General features: G+C 54.2%; 1 protein-coding gene and 1 pseudogene across 1 annotated transcript; one reads left to right on the top strand and one right to left on the bottom strand.

Moving 5' to 3' along the window:
• Nucleotides 1-4306: 4306 nt before the first annotated feature.
• Nucleotides 4307-8034, top strand: LOC146206823 (uncharacterized). Its single transcript, XM_084591584.1, has one exon. The coding sequence runs from the start codon at nt 4356-4358 to the stop codon at nt 7041-7043; it is 2688 nt and encodes an 895-aa protein (XP_084447710.1). The 5' UTR covers nt 4307-4355; the 3' UTR covers nt 7044-8034.
• Nucleotides 8035-9642: 1608 nt separating this feature from the next.
• On the bottom strand, nt 9643-11479 carry LOC146206822 (uncharacterized; annotated as a pseudogene).
• Between the last annotated feature and the right edge of the window lie 8368 nt (nt 11480-19847).

Raw genomic sequence — 19847 nt, 5'->3', positions numbered from 1 at the left:
AGCGCATCGATGCTTCTGAATGGGTGTCTGCTATTGTTGTTGTTGACAAGAAAGGTGGTAGCATCAGGATATGCGCAGTCCTTCGTGAGCCGAACAAACCTATTTGTTCCAGGCAGTTTCGCATTGCCGCATACAGAGGAATTGCTTCACGCTTTGGTAGGCACTGCACACTTCACAAAACTTGACTTGGCTTCTGCTTACCATCAGGTTCTTTTGCACCTGACAGCAGGGATCTATCAGCATTCATCACTCATGATGGTCTTTTCCGCTTTAAAAGAGTTTGCTTCGGGTTGGCTTCTGCCAAAGGAGCATTTCAGAAGATGATGGCGACAATCCTCCACCGTTGCCCTGGAGTGTTGTTCTACATCGATGATGTGATCATTTTTGGCAAGACCGCAGAAGAGCACCTTTCAAACTTGAAGACCGTGCTGCAAATGATCAAGAACGCAGGCCTAAAAATGAGCAACAAATGCCTCTTTGATGTTCCAGAACTTGAGTTCCTAGGGCACAAGGAAACTGCGCGTGGTATCTCGCCACTCTCAGAGAAGGTAGATTCCATAGTTAACACGCCAGTGCCAACTGATGTTGCCGCCCTCCGTTCATTCCTGGGTCTTGTAGAATATTACTTCAAGTTTGTTCCACACTTGGCTCAAGAGGTGGAGCCTATGAGAATCTTGCTTCGCAAACATGAGCCGTTCATTTCGTCAACTGAAGCTGACAGCAGTTTCAGGAGGGTTAAGGAAACGCTTTCCTCGAGTACAGTCCTCCAGATGTTCGATCCATCACTTCCAGTAATTGTGTCGACCGACGCGTCCGACTGTGGACTGGGAGCAGTCCTGCAGCAGAAAAGTGGCCACGCGCTCTGCACAGTCGCTTTCTCATCTCGTACACTGTCGCCTGCGGAGAGGAAATATTCAGTCGGTGAACGGGAAGCACTAGCATGTATTTGGGCGTGTAAGCGATGTCACACATACCTTTGGGGTCGCCATTTCACTATTCGAACAGACCACCAAGCACTGGTGTCCTTATTGTCGTCCCATGGACATGCAAGACGCCCGCTCCGAATCGCACGCTGGAGTGCACGACTGCTTTGCTACAATTTCACTGTTGAATAGCGCAAGGGGTGCACAAACCCGGTAGCAGATGCCCTTTCTCGGCTGCCAGCACCTACCTCGGAGGCAGAGATTGCTAAGGAGGAAGAAATCGTCTTGTTCATTGAGCCAGCCTGTGTGACAAAGGAGAAGTTCAGGCAGGCCGCCCTCGACGACGGTTGCCTGGAAACCGTCGTCATTCGTCCTGAGTTCCTGGCCACCAAAGAAGTTCATACCAGAAAACGCGAAACCATTGTATACTCTATTCGGGAAGAACTGTCGTTTGCTGACAACTTGCTACTGCGTGCAGAGCGCCTCGTTGTTTCATCCTCCCTTACGGCTCAGATGATCAGCACAGCGCACGAGACACATCCGGGTATTACGCGCACAACGGCGCGACTGCGTGGGCGGTTCTGGTGGCCACGGATGGATCAGCAAGTGGAAATGGCTATAAAAAACTGCCACATCGACCTGGAGGCAGATAGGTCCGCCAAAACATCACCAGCACCGTTGCCACCTGTTGAATGGCCTGAGCAACCATGGCAGAAGCTTGGCCTAGACATTTTTGGTCCTTTGGCGCATGTAGCGTACAACAGCAGATTTGCCGTAACGCTTGTTGACTACCATTCTAAATAGCCAGAGGTACACTTTTGCAGCGAAGTGTCTACAAGCACCGTAAAAGACTTTTTAATAAGTGTTTTTGCCCGTGAAGGCTATCCAGAAGGGATAGTCTGTGATAATGGACCTCAGTTCCATCGCACTAATTCATCACCTTCCGGCAAATCAGAGGCATCCGTCTTTCTCATTCGTCGGTGTACTATCCCCGAGCGAATGGGCAAATAGAGCGATTCAATCGCACACTGAAGAACGTCCTTCAAGTTTCACTCCTCGAACGACGACCACTTCAGCAAGCAGTCATAGAGTACCTTGCCATTTATCGATGTATTCCGCACGCTACCACAGGGGTCTCCCCAGCAGTTCTGCTACATGATAGAATGCCCCGAATCAGGCTAGATGTTGTGGGCTTTTCAGCACTAGGATTTTTGGAAGACCCAGCCAAGGAGTTGGCGCGACTCCGTCAGAGTCCGGCATCAACAGCATAGCAGCAAATGCTACACGGACAAAGAGAGCTGCCAAGAAGACCAAGATAGCCGTAGGCGATTTTGTCCTTGTCAGGAAACAACCAGTTCGGTTTAAGAGAGACTGCGCTTTTTCGGCACCAACAAAGGTGATAGAGAGGAGGGGACCAGCTTCGTTCCGACTTGGAGATTGCCATACATGGAATGCCTCCAAACTTTCCAGGGCTCCAGAGAACCGATCTTCTGGCGTACTGCCTCCTGCCTCTCCTGGCGTGCTGCCTCCTGCCTCTCCTAGCGTGCTGCCTCCTGCCTCTCCTGGCGTACTGCCTCCTGCCTCTCCTGACGTGCTGCCTCCTGCCTCTCCTAGCGTGCTGCCTCCTGCCTCTCCCGGCGTGCTGCCTCCTGCCTCTCCTGCCGTGCGGCCTCCTGCCTCTCCTGGCGTGCTGCCTCCAGCCTCTCCTGGCGTGCTGCCTCCTGCCTCTCCTGGCGTACTGCCTCCTGCCTCTCCTGGCGTACTGCCTCCTGCCACGCCACAACCCAGGTCTCCTGCCACGTCGCAACCCCGGTCTCCTGGCATACTGCAGCCTGCTGAGCTGCAGCCGCTTTGCCCCAGGACGCAGGCTCGGTCTCCTGGCGTACTGCAGCAGCAGCCTACGATCCTGTCAACAGCGTCGAGAGTGCGGCGTTCAAAGCGAGAGCGCGGCCCCCATGGCCTGGCTCCACGATTACCAGACCCATTAGTTGGGAATGACATGTACATATGTGTAAATATGTAAATATGTATGTACGTGTAAATAAGTAGTGTGCATGTCTTGCGGTTTCCCTACTAATACCTACTAACAACTAATCACTGAAAATAAGGGTGTGAGTATATTATATTCAGTTTCGTTTGCGGTTTGAATTTTGTATTCCCCCGGGGGCGTTTCTGTTTTTGTTATATATATATGTGTGTATGTGGGAATAAACGTGTTGTGTTCGTTCGGGACTGCTGGAGTCAGCTTCCACCTTCGAAAACACCACACATGGAACGACGAAGCGGTGCGAGCGCCGCCGCCGATGCTTCGATGCTAAAGCAAATACAACAGCGAGTGGAAATAAGCTCAGACCGAGGTACGTGAGAGAAGCGACGAATCCCGCGAGAGGGGTCTGGCTTTCGTCCCGCTGCATAACGTGTAGCCACGACTGTCAGTAACCGAAACGGTCGGACAGGCTGCGAGGAGTGGCCCACATACGCGGGGAAGAGCTAGTTACTGTGTTTTTATGTTTTTACGTGTGGAAAGGGGAGCGCTCTCGGCTCACCTCTGGAGCGCGGGACGGGCCCCGAGTGTCTTTGGGCTGGAGCTACTCCTTGCGTTAGGACGCTCGCGCTGGCGAGCGCCGGGAGTAGCTAGTGGTTGCTTTGGAGCTGGGGCAAGAGGCGCCAGCTCGACTGCGGGGACGCGGAGTCCCTTGTCGCTCTGTTTAGCGGTCGGCGCGGCCGACCACGGCTAGTTTTCCTTTGTGAATATAACTCTTGTACCTCTTATTCTTTTGTATAAAGTTCTCCGGTTGTTTATCAAGTTGCTCCACCAACTTACTGGCTTGCTCCACCATCCAGTCACCCATCAACATCCGAAGCAAAAACTTTACTGGCGCAGTCGACAGGATTGGTGTGCTGCAGCTCAACCGAGAGACAAGGCGCGTGAAGCATCGGGCGTCGATACGCCGAAGACAACGAGCAGGTACAAGAGGGTGCGTCAAGCATCGGGCATCAAGGCGCCGAAGACGAGGACGTCAACGAGCAGCGATACGAGCGACACAGAAGCTTGCAAGCGCAAGTGGACGCGGCCGTCGACGGACGCGAGCGGAGCCCTCGAGTAGTAACAACAGCGGACGACTTCAATCGGCGCCACTCTGACGATCGACGCCATTCCAGTCCGAAAAGAGGACCCGGCGGGCAGCACAGAGTGAGTTCCCTGGTCCCTTTGTTTTCTTGGCGTTCACTGTTTGATGTGGCTGGTGTAGTTAATGCTGACCAGATTTAGGCATCTTAACCCCGACAAGGCACTGACAATGGATAGTGACGGTGACGGGGGGGGACGGTGGCGACGAGGGCAGCACTGAGGCGCCGAGACCTCAGTGTGGCCGAAACATTGAAAAGGAGTTAGAGTTGTATGAAAAGAAGATAAGGGCTTTAGAGCTCCAGATGCAACTCATGCTGGCTAACGGGCAAAGTGGGGCGCCTTCGGAGAACGATCGTCTGAGGCAGTACGCTAAGCTACTCGCCGGCGCGTTCCCCAAATTACCAGCGGATGGTGAAGTGCCGGTCTGGTTTGAGTCGGTGGAATGCTCGCTCGAGGCTTACAGCGTTCCGAAGGAACACTGGGCGCAGCTCGTGTTCCCGATGCTGGCCGAGCGAGTGACCTACTTGTCAACTCGGTTCACCGCCGAGCAGCACCGGGACTACGACAAGCTGAAGGCGGTGGTCCTAGAGGAGCTAAAACTTTCAGCCGCAGAGTACAAAAGGCGGTTTTCTGGGGCCACCAAGCGCCGCGAAGAAACCTGGAAGGCATTTGTCACCCGCCTCCAGAGTTATCTAAATTTTTATTTAAAGTCTCGATGCGTGTCATCATTCGATGAACTTATAAGGCTATTGGTAGCCGATCAGCTCAAAGCGGGGCTGTCAGAGGAAGCCAACAAATATGTAAAGCTGCGCGAAGGAGAGAAGTGGCTGAATGCGGACGAGATAGGCGCGCTGCTACAAACATATGAGGAAGCCGCTGGAAAGGGCAGCGCTCAGAGGAAAGACGACAGCTTTAAAGCCCCTGACACGCGTCCAAGGGCCAGAACCGACTCCGCACCTTTGCAGAATTCAGGTTCGGAGCGAGCAGAGCGAACTGGAGGCAGGACAGGAGGAGAAAGGAAAAGGCCATCGCGATCGAGTGGCTGTTTCCGATGCGGGAGCTGGAGACATTTTGTTGCGAATTGTCATTACAGTGGTGAGAACCCAGCTGACAAGCGAGATGATCCGCCACGTGAGGATAAGTTAACGGCACGCGTGTCGACCCACGATGAGCAAACCACGCGTCCTGCGCTCAGGGACATTAAATTCAGCTGTCGGGAAGCTGTTATCAGCGCCATGGTAGACACTGGCGCTGACATCACTGTCTTGCGTGAGAGCATGGTGCCTGAGGAGTTTGTAACCGCACATGGGACAATCGATCTCATTTCTGCTTTCGGAGAGAAGGTAGAGGCGAAACTGGCCATCGTCCCGTTGAGTTTGTATCGTGGTAATTCGTTAATCGAAGCCGGGGAATATTCGACATCGGTGAAGTGCGCGCTCACCGACAAGCTCACGCATACGGATTGCCTAATCTCCGCAGATGCCTGGGAACAGCTGCAGGACTCGGGCGAAATTGGCAGCGAGAGTCGCGTGCAGGCAGTGGTAACGGTGCCGACACCGGATGAAATACCAGATGAATCTGGGCTAGATGCTGGCGCGGAGCCCGTCTTGGTGTCAGAGAATGAAATGCTGCCGGATCAGACAGTCGTCATTAATGCGGTGGAGAAATCACAAGATGACAACGTGATTACTGAGCGTAGCGGGGTGCAGAGGTTCCGGGAGGAGCAGCACGAGGATGAGACTCTGCGTCAGGCCTGGCAGAAGGCTAGGCAAGAGAAGGCTGGCATGTCAATTGTAGAGGGAGTCTTGTATCATAGAGACCCGGTGTTAGGTCAGGGGGTGCAGCAGTTAGTACTGCCAAAATCACGACGCGAGGCCGCACTGAGCCTGGCAGTTGATTCCTATTGGGACGGACACATTGGCTTTCGGAAAACTAAAGCTCGCCTAAAGTTAAGTTTCTATTGGCCGGGTATGGAGGCGGACATCAGCAAACACTGCGACAGCTGCCACAGTTGTAAAGTTCGGTCCGACGGCCGGCAAACCGACAGGGTACCGATAGCGCCTCCCCCACGCAAACAGACCTGGACAGGAGATATTGGGGAACCTGGGGAGCTAGCGGAGGCCCCCTATGACTACTTGAAAAACCTTAAACCGCAGCTCGAGATCACGGCCGACATCGCGGAGCTAAGGAGCATCAAACAGCAAGAGGCGCACGCGTTTCACTACAACAGGCACGCGATGGTGAAAACCTTTCGTGAAGGCGAGGCGGTTCTCGTCTTTGATGACAAGAGACCAAGGAAATTGTACCCGAAGTGGCTCGAGCCGGCGGTAGTGAAAAAGAGATACCGCGAGCACTCGTACTATGTACAAATGAGTGACGGTCGCCGCATGCTAGTGCATGCAAATAAGTTATGTCCTTACATCAGCAGGGTAGACTCAGTGAGAGTCATATTTCAGGATGACAGCGACTTTGGTGAAGTCGAGTATACTCCGCAGGGGTATGTTCTCGATTTTGCAGATATCGCTCTGCCACTGACACGCCTAACGGGGAAAGGCTCACCGAATAAGATACCGTGGCCAGATGATGCGGACAAAGGCTTCAGCGCCTGGGCCCTATGCGAGGCTGTTTTGTTGACTACTCCGGACCCGCGAAAGCCGTATCTGCTTTTAACGGACGCGTCGGCAGTGGCTGCCGGTGCCTGTTTGGCGCAGCTTTCTGACGACGACACGGAGGCGCCCATAGCCTTCGCCAGACACACGTCAGTTCTAATGCGATGGGCTGCAATCAAAAGGGAGGTTTACGCCGTAATATTGGCGGTAAAGAAATTTGAGACGTGGATGTTTGCTGCCACCGTAACCGTTGTCACCGATAGCATCCTCTCTCATTCCTTGCGAGTAGTATGCCCCAAAGCGCGAAGCTTACTCGCAGATGCCTTGTCTGAAACCCCCAACGCTTGTTGGAACAGGCCACCGGCTGACATCCCGCAGTGAACGCTGGGGACAGTGGGCCAGGGAATGGTGCGCGAGAAACAAACTGGAATCATTGGATTCGAAGTGTGCACGCCAAGGCCGAACTCAGTAATCCTGTGGACCATCTGTGTCTGTTTATTTTTTTTTGTTCGCATCATGTGTTTGTGGATGTATGTGATGAAGGGTCGCGCAGCCATGCTCACCGGCTTCCATAGCTGGCGTGAGCTTCAGGACTTAACCGCCACTTGCCGAACCTTTTTCTTGTTGTTTTGTCTCGGCTTATCTTTCAATAGATTACCCGAGTCTTGGGGGGAAGGTGTAAGGTCCGGCGCGTTGCCGTTTGTATTTTTGGCATCCTTGACTGGGAAGGAATATCTCGGCGGGGTGCCGTGGTGCGAACTGCGCGTCATGGTCTGTTTTCAAACACTTCCTAGAAGGAGACCATTAGTTCAAGAGCGCAGGCTCTTCGTTCGGACCCCCGCCACACGTGTCCCTTTGTTACGGGAGACGGGAGAGACCCTCCGCTTCCCTCAAGCGGGACCTCATTAACGCGGCCCCCCCGCGGTCCCGTCGCGCGGGTGAGAACGGCCGGAGGCCATAAATCCCGCGAGAGGGGTCTGGCTTTCGTCCCGCTGCATAACGTGTAGCCACGACTGTCAGTAACCGAAACGGTCGGACAGGCTGCGAGGAGTGGCCCACATACGCGGGGAAGAGCTAGTTACTGTGTTTTTATGTTTTTACGTGTGGAAAGGGGCGCGCTCTCGGCTCACCTCTGGAGCGCGGGACGGGCCCCGAGTGTCTTTGGGCTGGAGCTACTCCTTGCGTTAGGACGCTCGCGCTGGCGAGCGCCGGGAGTAGCTAGTGGTTGCTTTGGAGCTGGGGCAAGAGGCGCCAGCTCGACTGCGGGGACGCGGAGTCCCTTGTCGCTCTGTTTAGCGGTCGGCGCGGCCGACCACGGCTAGTTTTCCTTTGTGAATATAACTCTTGTACCTCTTATTCTTTTGTATAAAGTTCTCCGGTTGTTTATCAAGTTGCTCCACCAACTTACTGGCTTGCTCCACCATCCAGTCACCCATCAACATCCGAAGCAAAAACTTTACTGGTGCATTCCAACACTACTGCGCTAAAAGTAGAAAGCGTACATAGGCCGCACAAGGATTTGGCTCGCTCGAATGAACGAAGATACCTCGGAATGCCCGCTTGGATACCAGCGGCACGGTTCTTTTTTCTTCTTTTTTTTTACAAATTTTGCTTCAGGGAGAAAACAAATACATTACGATTCGAGAGTAGGTCGTATACTTACAAAAAAGCGACATTCCGTGCTTGATTGCTTATTTTTACGATAATCACTTTTCTGCGGCGAAACTGCCGCACACCTCGTCAGCCATGGCGGCCATGTTGACAGCGGCCGCGCAAACCGGAAATGCCAGCTTTCCGCGCTCCTATTGGCTCGTGTCGGCAGTAGCTTCCGGTTCGAGAGGACGCCGCGCCGCCCGCGCGTCAAATATCTGGCAGGGCCAGATCGGCGGCGGCGCGCATTTTTTCCGACGCCGGGCGTCGAGTGCGCGCCGCCGGGCGTAAAACGCCGGCTTGGCGCGGCAAACACGCTCCATGCATTCGTTCACTTCAGAGCTTCTTGGAGACGCTACAAGACCCGTGACCGCTTCTTTAATTTCTTCCTTAGTTTTCTTTTACATTGTTCCGTGTATAATTTGGTTCTTTTGCGTCTATACATGTTACATGTGCTCTGGACTGTGCTTGCCACATATTTTATGAATAGCAGAGCTGTGAAATGTCGCCAACGTACGCAGTACAGCAACGGTGGGAAACCATCGCCATTGTCGGACTCTGAGAACGTCATCTTAGACCGCGAGTATACATCCTTGCAGCATCCTACCAATACCAAATGTTGTGTTTTCGTATCCTGCTCGAAGTAACTACACAAAGCATGACTTTCAAGGAGTAGGCGAATTTTCGTCGGGGTTACACGCAAGGGAGTGCGTGGACGTATTTTGCTAGCTGCGATATGGGTAACAACGTTTGCGCTGAAAATTGAGCAGCCATGCATAACAGGCATGCGTGCCACCGAAGTGCGACCGAACGCTCAAGGCAGCCATTTGCGCAAACTGTCTTGAATGCGCGGCGCGCCGCAATCAATTAGTAACAAGATGCTACGCCCCCGGGTTTGCACATATATTTCGGACAGCGTCTCATCTGCTCGCAGGAACCCACGCTTGCTCGTTCAGTTTTTGTATTTTTAAGAGTGTATAACGGGCGGTTTTTTGTTTTCACGTGTACACACATTGTTTTAAAAACTGTCTGTGCGGTCTGTGTAAACCGATTTTACAGTTGGGCGGAAATTATGTGCGTTATATCGCTTGATTATTAGGCTATAATTTAGTCATAATGAATTCCAATTTTAATTTGAAAATTATCCTAAATTGAAAGCCCCGAACAGCGCAAGTAAGCCCCGTTTTAAAGCTTTCTCAACGACCCCTGTTCTCCCTCCCCTCCCTCCGAGCAAGCCTCTTCTTGATTCCCCCGCAAGCACGAGTCTTCACGTGCTGTACCGGGCTGGTTTCGCCACCGCGGGCAGGCGCTCTTCGGAGGAGGAAGACAATAACAAAACAAACAAAAAGGAACAAACGCCGCGCGTGCACTGCGCCCGTGTCACTGCAAAGTAAACAACGCGCATTGACAGCCGGTGTGGTGGTGGTGGTGAAAAACATTTATTAGATAATAATTACACGAAAGAAAAGAAAAAAAAAAGATGGGGGACAGGCCTTAAGGGCCAGCCTCTTCCAAAGTTTAGGAGGGGCCCCTAGTCCGGGACTCCTGTGGCTTCCGCGGCAGCTCGGGCCCTAGCCACGAGAGCACGTTGGCTCTCCAAGGTAGAGCAGCCGAGCAGGGCAGCCTCCCAGCTCTCTCGGGTGGGTGAAGGGAAAGGGGAGTAAGCGGGGTTAGAGGGGCAAGCCCATACCATATGGTACACATATGAAAATGCGCACCCACAGTGCGGGCATTCGCGATTAAAAGCCGGATTGAAATACTGCAGTACTGCCGGGCACAGAACTGTATTGGTGTATAGACGAAGGAGCCAGCGCTCCTCAGTTTTAGTTACTCCTTTAGCGCGGAGGGGGGGGGGTGAAAAAGGCAGCGTCGAGCTTTGTACAAGTCAGCAATTTCTTTATAGGTAATGGCCGGATTGGGTTCCAGTTCCTCAAGCGGCGGGAGTTGAGGCGATGCCCGGTGGTAAAGCGCGCGGGCTGAGGCGTTGCAGCCTCGTTCCCCTCTAGTCCCGCATGTGCTGGTGCCCAGATGACGACACGTGTGCCCGGGCGATCCCGGTACTCGCATCTGCGGAGGATTTCGGCGGCGCGTTGCGAAATGCGCCCTTGCTCTAAATTTCGACAAGCTTCCCGGGAATCAGTGATGATAACCCTGGAGTCATGCTCTGCAGCTGCCAGCGCTATGGCGACCTCCTCTGCGTGTGTGATGTTTGGGGCGCAGAAAGTGAGTCTCTGAATGTATGTGTTCTGGTGGATGACCGAAGCCGTGTACCACCCTCCATGGTGTGGGCCAGCAGCATCCGTGTAGGGGACTCCGTAACGAGAGCCGTAGCGCTCTTTTAGGTTCGCCGCACGCGCTGTGCGACGGCCCTCGTAAGTATCCTTTGTCATGTTTTGTGGCAGAGGTCGAACCTTGAGCGCGTAGCGCCAGTCCTCTGGAACTTTGGTTCGTTCCTCTGTTCGCGCATTGTAAGCAATCTGCAGGTGGTCTAGGAGGCGTTTGTTTGCAGGCGATTTGCTTAACCGCAAGTATTGGTTGCTTAAGTGCGCCTCCTGCAACTCTGAAAACGTGTTCGTCATCTCTAGAGCAATGAGCCTTTGATTGGACGTCGTTATGGGGAGGTCGAGGGCGCGCTTATAAATTTTGCGAAGGAACACCTATAGGGCGTTCTTATCGCATTTCCTCAAGTGGAGGTAGGGTGCCGCATAGAGTATCCGGCTGGTCACGAATGCGTTGGCCAGCCTCAGGGCGTCTTTGAATCGTAACCCCCCCCTCCCCCCCGCTTGTTAGATACCCGACGGACCATACGGCCAACCTGGTCTCCAATCTTGTGGAGCTTCTGCAAGGTTGTGTCAATCTTGCGATTGTAGTGTATAAAGAGTCCCAACACTCTAATCTCATTACGTTCAGGGATGGGGCCACTAGCAAGTCAAGGGCAATTTAGTGGTACACTTCGGGTTGGGCCGGAGGTATACGAATTCTGATTTGGGCGGAGAGCATTCCAGGCCACAGCGACGAGCATATCCGTCCATGATAGTCGCCGCTTGTTGCAGGTTGGCCTCAATCTGCCCTAGCGACCCATGTGTTGCCCAGAGCGTGATGTCGTCGGCATACAGAGCATGCCTGATGCCTGGGACACCATTAAGCAATGGGGGAGGTGAGTCATGGCGAGATTAAAGAGGAGGGGAGAGAGTACCGCTCCCTATGGAGTTCCTCGTGTACCGAAGGGGTAAGGGCCATGCTCCTGTCTTGGATACGTATATAGGTTTGCCGATCAGTGAGGAGCTGTCGTATGTACCTAAACGTGTTGTGTCCACAGTTTGTCTGCGACAAATGTGTGAGGATGATGTCGTGGGTTACATTGTCGAATGCCCCTTTGAGGTCCAAGCCGAGGACAACCTTGTTGCTACTGGGGTATTCGACCGGAGCCAAGACTTCTTTGTGAAGTTGGAGCAGGACGTCCGGCGCGGACCGGTGTGGGCGGGAACCGCACATTGTGTCTGCAAAGGCGGGTTTAAATTCTAGATATTGAGAGAGTCGGTCCCTGACCATGGCTTCCATCAACTTCCCCACACAAGAAGTCAATGAAATGGGACGAAGATTTTCGATGTTGATGGCTTTTCCGGGTTTCGATATGAAGGTGACGAATGCGGTTTTCCAATCCATTGGGAGAGGTGTGCCCCCTTCCCATATGGCGTTGAAATAGTGTAGAAGGCTCAGGTTAGCAAGGAGCTTAACCGTCACTCTATCCCGTCCGGGGGCTGTGCCACGTTTCATTTTTGCCAGTGCCGCTTTTAGGTCGTGGAGCTGGAACGGTCTATCCAGCTCCTCATTCTCAGAGCCTGTATATGAGTATGCCGAGCCGCGGGAGTCCTGGATGCTACAGAGATATTTGTCTCTCAGCGCTGTAGCCAATTTAGTGGTGTCCCAATGGAAAGCATGAGTAGCTCTCTGAAGGTGTTTCTGGGTTTCGTTGCGTGTTTGGTTCGGATCAATCAATGCGCAGAACAGGCGCCATGTGCTCCGATTCGACATTTGTCGAGCCACGATGTTGTACCGGTCTACCCAGTTTGAGTCAGCGAGTTGGGCGGCATACTCGGCTGCCTCTTGGGTGAGGGCCGCTATTCTAATTTTGAGTTTGCGGTTATGCTTCTGCCGGCGCCATCGGCGGATGAGGCTATGCCGGGCCTCCCAGAGGTGCAAGAGGTGGTTGTCCACCGCTGGCGTTGCCTCCGAGAGTTGAACATTGTGGGAATTCAACATTTCCCTCGCCCGCACGACGCGACGAACACCCTCTCTCTATCGGGGAGCCCTCATCTTTCCCCTTCTGGCCTCCTTCCTCCGGTGCTGTGGCGGAGAGCGCGGGGGTGAGAGAACGGCCTCTCCTTCCCCTCCCCCCTGATCTCATCCCGGACGAGCATAGAGAGACGACGCCGCGACGCCGTAGCGCGCGGATGCTGCTATGACACAGAGGAAGAACCATTGGGCGTTCCCAATAAACAACTTGGTCCGCTGGCTATGTTTGCCTCGGTGTGTCGTTCTTCACGGCCACGGCTGTGGTCAGAGCTAGCGGTGTGGCCTCGGTTCTCAGAGCGGAGCCGCAGCCCCGTGAGAATCCCCGACAAAATGGCGCCCAACGTGGGGCCCCACTGGCAGTCCAGTTGGGGAGGCTAGCTCACGAAGAATGGTGGAATTCCACGCAGTAAGTCGTCCGAAATCGGCTGGGCGATCCTGGCTGGTATGCGAAGCCTAGCCCGATGGCAGGGGCTTCCAACCGCTATTGCGATACGCCTCCAGTGAACTCGCAGGTGTGGTCCGCCGAACGAGTCATTCTTAAGGAGATCCTGAGCTACTCGTCAAGCTACTGCCAGTTGCCTACGCTACCCCCTTACACCCGCTCGGGAAAGCCGTCCCTTTGGTCCAGCTCACGATATGTGTCCGTTTGCCTACCTCCGCCCAGAACCGCCGATGCGGTAAGTCTGTTTTGCCCGTTGGCTTAAAACCGCGCTGCCTATATGGCGGAGAATGCGGGTTAGAGCGCTGCCGAAGCGCGCCGAGCACAGGTTCAAAGTTAACCGGCTCAGGAGAGTCGAGAGCCAAGTTTACTGGAGCGGCGTCGCATGGATATGCGGTGAGGTCACTCGCATTCGGCAGGTCACTTCACGAGCAGCCAAATGCTGTTCGGAAAGGGAGCGTGAATTATAGTCGCCTGTGCGATCTCACTAGGAGCCGTAGTACACCAAATTTGCGGAAGGAGGTTGCATCGGGGAGCGCCCTGTTGTGGAAACCTCCATAGCATGTGCATCTCTTAAGAGTGGGGATGCCCACTCGAGCTTGCGTTCAGCAGTTAAGAGCTGTCAGGGGTTAGTAGGAAGGCTCATATTTTTTTATTTTGTCATAAGAGGGTCGCTAGTCTTATTGAAGAGACAGAACCCCGCGACGATTCAGGCCAAATTGCGCTGTGAAGCCACTTGTACTGTGGTTGGCGTTAGTTAACTTTAGTGTAGCTGGTATTGCTACGAGTGAGTTGGAGACTTCCTGCTGGTCTATGATTAAGCTTTGCTACAATACGTGCTAGGCAGTAACGCCTCAAATGAGGGCAGAAAAGCCGTTGTTCGCACAGGAGCAAGCGCCGATATCGGAATATACAGCCGCTCTAGGGTGAATATGCGCAATCGCATAACTACCGGAATGTGCACTGGCACGCCATTTCCTTAGCTCTGCGCATGAACGCAAAGGTCGAGACCAATGTCGACGACTACGCAAAGTAATTGCGCGAGATTACGGCCAATGCCAATGGAAAGGCGAACCGCAGCCGCGGTAAGAACATTGCAAGTCCGATGGCTAGCTATGCTTACGCACTCAGCGACGTGAACGCGCGATCGCGACGAGTCGAGCGCCCAGATGGGTGGGACCGTTAGAGGTTGCTGAGATTGTTTCGCGGCTGCAAGCTGAAAGTCCCGAGGTCGGGCGGAGTCGGCGGACCCATGCCAACAGTACTTCCTTTGAAAGTAACTGTAGAAGCGTACCCTGCATGTGCATAACAGCGCGTAGGCAAGCGATCCCGAGAGCGGTCTCTACGGGCACCGCTGCAAAACTCGAATCCAGCGCAGACGCTGCGACAACGGGGAAAATGCCGCGCAAGTGAAATCACTCAAGCAGCGGCTCTGTAGCACCCACAGCCAGCGAAATCGCTGAAGGATTGTCAAATGCGGCGCATGTGAGATCACGCGCACAGCTACACCGTGGGCATCGCCACATCACCCTCCGTCAGCGCGATCGCTGAAAGAGGGGGGAGTGCACCGAGCGTGGAGGTAACGCACGCAGAGCAGCGCCGGCGGCTGCCTGTGCAGCTTGAGCTGACGACGGACAAACGCCAGAAGCGCGAGTTCGCGCGAGCGGATATAAGGCAAGGCAGTCCTTTCCGCGATGATACAGTGCGGAAGATAGGCGCAATCGCCTAATGTCAACCGCAAGGGCACGAGCGCTCTCGTGTGAAGTTATCCGGCACGTGTCGATACACAAGCCGGCATTGTTCCTGTACGCGAAGCCTGTGCTGAGCACGTTCAGAGGGACCTAGCCCGCCGACTGGCCTCATTTATGACACCGGCACTCCGGGTGCATGGGCCACGCTGTCTGCATTCAGGCGGCGGGGAGCGGGGAAGGTGATGTTTAGTCTACCAGCCCAATGGCTGCGCAGACATACAGTGGTTTCCGAAAAAAAAGCTCGAATTCGAGCTCGTTCATGGAGCAGCTCGCATCCGAGCTCGAATTGGAGAAGAACCCGGCCCGTGTAGATATGCAGGCCGGAATGGTTCCTGTGCGCGGAGGGACGGAGCCTGCTGCCCTGATTGACAACCTGCGGGGAGTCGACGCGGTCGCAGGCGATCAGCGCACTGCGGGCGTGCCGGCGGCCCGCAACCAGATGGCGGGCCAGCAGACTTCGCCCCCTCTTCATCCCCGTGACGGCAGCGGCGGGGATTTGTGCGGCCTGCACACGGAGCCAGCCCGACGCAGGGGCGGCCGTTCCTTCTTTGGCCGCCTGTCCTGAGGCATGGACCTGCTGAGGGATCAGCCGTGCAGCTTCAAAGGGGAAAACGGCGCCCAGGTGGAGGTCATGATTAAGGGAGGAAGGGTGTGGGAATTCAACATTTCCCTCACCCGCACGAAGCAGCGAACACCCTCTCTCTCTCGGGGAGCCCTCATCTTTCCCCTTCTGGCCTCCTTTCTCCGGTGCTGTGGCGGAGAGCGCGGGGGTGAGAGAACGGCCTCTCCTTCCCCTCCCCTCTGATCTCATCCCGGACGAGCGTTTAGAGACGACGCCGCGACGCCGTAGCGCGCGGATGCTGCTATGACACAGAGGAAGAACCATTGGGCGTTCCCAATAAACAACTTGGCCCGCTGACTATGTTTGCCTCGGTGTGTCATTCTTCACGGCCACGGCTGTGGTCAGAGCTAGCGGTGTGGCCTCGGTTCTCAGAGCAGAGCCGCAGCCCCGTGAGAATCCCCCACAACATGTTGTTCAACCTTACGAAGCGGGGCCACCAAATGTTGAGACCAGGATTCATAGCCCTGTTGGGCTATAGGCGAAGAGTTATACTCCGATCGGAAACTTGTCCAGTCTGGGAGTTTAGCTTTTTGGTCAGAGCGTGTAAGAGGTTTCGTGCGGAGTGTTGTGATGAGGATGCAGTGGTCACTCCCAAGGGTTTCCTCGGTGTTGTGCCACTCCGCATATCTTATGTTTTTGGTAAACGTAAGATCCGGGCATGTGTCCCGTGTCACTGAGTTACGTATCCGAGTGGGGAGAGCAGGATCCGTGTGGCAGGTTAGGCCCAACGTGGAAATAAGCTCCGCCTGTTGTCGTCCGCGTTTCTCCTCCGTAAGGTAGCTCCATAGAGTACTGGGTGTATTGAAATCCCCAGCTATTATGAGGGGTTCCCTTCCTGCCACTTTGAGGGCTTTGCTGAATATGTCGGTGTATGTTACATTAGGAAGTTTAGATGAACTGTATATATTGAGTACGTGTAGTGAAGGATCCTGTTTCCTAAGCGGAAGGAGGGTCACCATAACGTATGAACAGGCCGTAGTGCAGTCGAAATCGACCGGGGCAGCCGTAAACGTTTTGTTGACGCAGAGGGCGGTCTGCGCATCCCGCTGATAGACCGTATAATTGGTCAGTGTGACACTTTCTCCCGGCTCCTGGAGGGCTACCACCGCGGGCATTTCTGGGAGTGTTGTTAAGAGTAACCGACGGGCGGCCCGCTTAGTGCGCGCGAGGAAACCCCTACAGTTCCACTGAAGAATTGTGGTTGAGACCAAATTTTTATGCGAGTACCGGCGTTTACTATTGTCACCCGCCATGTTGCTCACTTAAATTTTGCGACACAACCTGGAGGAGAGGGGAGCCGTCAGGGTTTGCCCCACGGTCCACTGCCGTATCTGGGGCCTTGTTCTCCATCTTTGCGTCCTCGTCCCCCGAGGGTGTTTGAATTCTGGCGATTTTGCTGTGCGCGCCGTTGGTTGAGATGCGCTTAACAGACCCCGGCTTGCGGGTCTTGCTGACAGGTTTTGCAGGCGGTTTTGGAAGCTGAGCTGCTATGAGGCTCGGGATCCCATCTACTATGGTTTGAAGGGCAGCTGTGAATTGTGCCTCTTGGGCGCTGAAACGTGCCGTGATCTGGGCTTCTATGGCGCTCAACCTCGCCTCTATAGTGCACTGATCTGGCCGCAGAGCCGCTTGCTCCGAAGGGATGATTTCCCCCGCCCCGGCCGTCCAAGAGGTAGGGGGTGAAACGGATTATGTCTGGCTTTGTTCGGTCAAAGCCAGTTTACGGGTTAAGCTTTGTACTTGTTCGCGTAAGGTCGCGATTTCAAGTTGCTCTGGTGATTTGGATAACATTTTGGATGGGGGTGGGGGGTTCAGAGGGTGAGCTACCCTACCCGTACTGCTCACCTGTGACCCTTGCTGCACTCGGTCTGCCCAAAATTGCTAGTTCCCCGGATTAGACGCCTTGTTGGCGGCACCCGCTCGTCCTTGAGCAGGTGGAGGTGGACCCTGTTTCCTATCTGTCACCTTGGAGGTAGGTCCACGATGACTTGATTCGTGTTGGGCCTGCTCCTTGGCCCCCGCGCCTGGTGGCGGGTTTTGGGATTGGGGCGGCGAGTTGGACGGCGGGACGTCGTCGGTGCGTTCCCCATCGCGTTTCGGTTTCCATTTTGCTCTTGATTTTTTCTTCTTTTTCTTGCCTTTGTTGTTGGGCCCTGGTGGGGCCCGGGTCGAAAGTGCGGGGTTACGGTACCTGGCCTTACACGCGCTGTCCCCGGTGACATGAGGGCCGGCGCATAACGAGCATCTCGGCGTGCACTCATGCGGTGCGCGTACACCGTCGACGAGTTTAGCGGCCGAGCCATAAAGTCCGCATGTTTCAGTTTTTGGGCCTGGGTACGCGTCTTATCGATGTCCGATGGCACCACACAGTGTACATGCAGGCACAGTTCTTTTATAGGTTTGGACCGGAATAAGTAATGCATCATAATGCACGTACTTCGGCTTCACTTTGCCGGCGAAGGTAAGCCGCGCTTTGTTTGAAGCGCCCAGTTTCCTTATGTGCAGGATTTCTCCATCCCGCTGATGGAGGCTCTCACGGAGCATGGCTTCGGTATCGGTGCTTTGGATGGTGACTACCCCGTAGCAGGTGTTACGATCATCCCAACAGAGGTGTCCGATGAGAGGCACCACACCGTATGGGGAGTTTATGGCGAAATCACCTATGACCCCATTGGCAATCTTCGGGTGTGAGGTGTTTGGTCGCTTACCGGAACAACAGTGATGGCGCGAGTCGCGGCCGTCCCGAGGTGGGCGACGAACGCTCGTCCGAGGCTGCTTTCTGGAAAAAGGGTTGCGGAGGAGACTCGTGTTCTGGGCTTCACGACCACGACAAAGTCCGTGTCTGCAGGTTTCGGAAGCGGTCTCCAGGACACCAACCGCTTTGGCGGGATGTCGTCGCGCCGAGAGTCAATGGCGCCCGCGACCGCGGAGGCCGCGTTGGCGGTGGGCGCCAGTAGGGCTGCCCCTCGCTCGGCGAGCGACCGCGGCAGCGAGCGCGGCGCTCTTGAGGATTTGGCGCGACTCCGGCCTGCCGCTTGTAGCAGGAATGGTAGACCACACCATGCTCTCGGGGTCGTAGCCTCGTATCTCAGGTTTCGAGTCCACCTTGGTTGTCGCGCCGCCCGATGCCCTGGAACCGCCGCGGCAGCGCGAGGTTCGCCAGACGCTTTTCCAGGAAGCTGGAGCCCCGCTCGGGGCGATGGGCCGCGACTTACGGCGAGAGGCACGGGAGCTTTTGCGAAACGCGTCTGCTCCCGATGCGTGCTCGGAGGAAACTCCGCCGGTGTAGGGCGACCATACCGTCCGAATATATCGCTCGCCAAGCACTCGGTCACGGCGCGCACGGCGCGGTCACAGCGACTGAATTTAGACAGGAAGTCAGGTCCACCTGTTTGGCAATTACAGCTCTTTGTGCCTCACGTGCCATATACATGAAGTGCACGTCATAGTCATCGCAGAAATGTTGAAACCGAAGTGAAGTCTACCAAGAAATAAAATTCTGTTATAAACTATGGCGACCTAGGTGAATACCAAAACATCATTTGGGAGTAGAAAACAGTAACTGAAATCAGATGTAAATGGTCCTTTAGTGAACAATATGCATAAAAGGCGATTGAATAGTTAATGTAATGGAGTGTTGTGTCAGAATTCTTTGCGGTCACGACTGCAATAAATATTACTCCTATTGCTCTGAGTTTTAAGCTCTGGCATTGGCAACCCTGTCCCAAGAACTGACTAGCAGTGACAAGTTGTTTACAGCTGTAGGTGAATAGGCAGGCCATCACCCTATTATTGCAGGCATATTTGCTCGTTTTTGTACCTCTGTTTCTGGCAAGCAAAACTTAATTTCGTTCCCTATTCCTTTGGATGCTGGACTTCTTGCAAGACCCACCGTTCAGTCGCTTTCAATCACGGTACAAAAAGGGGGAAATGTGCATGCATTTATAGGACAGCCTGTCTTTCCATTAACAGCTGCAAATAATATGCCACTGCACCTCGGTTCCTTGGATGTGGAATTGTCAATGGGGGTATCAGAGATGCTGAGCAATTGCCGTGATATTTATAGCAACCACTGCAGTTAAAAAAAAGGCAACGCTGCACCACTGTAACTGCTGCATGCACCTCATAATGGGCCTTAATTTATTGCCTATTCATATAGATGCTGAACCAATATAACGGCTTGACGGGCTAGTTAGTGCTGCATAATACCCAGAAATGTGGCGCAACAAACACAAACACAAGCGAAGAGACACAATTACACACGCGCACACTACCAACTGTATTATGGATCTGAACACACTTCCTCTTCACCACTCCTCTTCTTCTACACTCAAGTACATCTTCTCATCTTCGTCTTCTTTTATATTGGCACTTTCTTCCCCACAGCACATAAACATCGTCCAAGCGTGACAGTCACCAATTCTACA

Source organism: Amblyomma maculatum, chromosome 1 (assembly GCF_055883805.1).
Source record: "Amblyomma maculatum isolate TAMU_Amacu chromosome 1, ASM5588380v1, whole genome shotgun sequence".
NCBI classification, from domain to species: domain Eukaryota; kingdom Metazoa; phylum Arthropoda; class Arachnida; order Ixodida; family Ixodidae; genus Amblyomma; species Amblyomma maculatum.
Note: the sequence above shows the minus strand (reverse complement) of the source record. Positions and strands in the feature narration are given on the sequence as shown.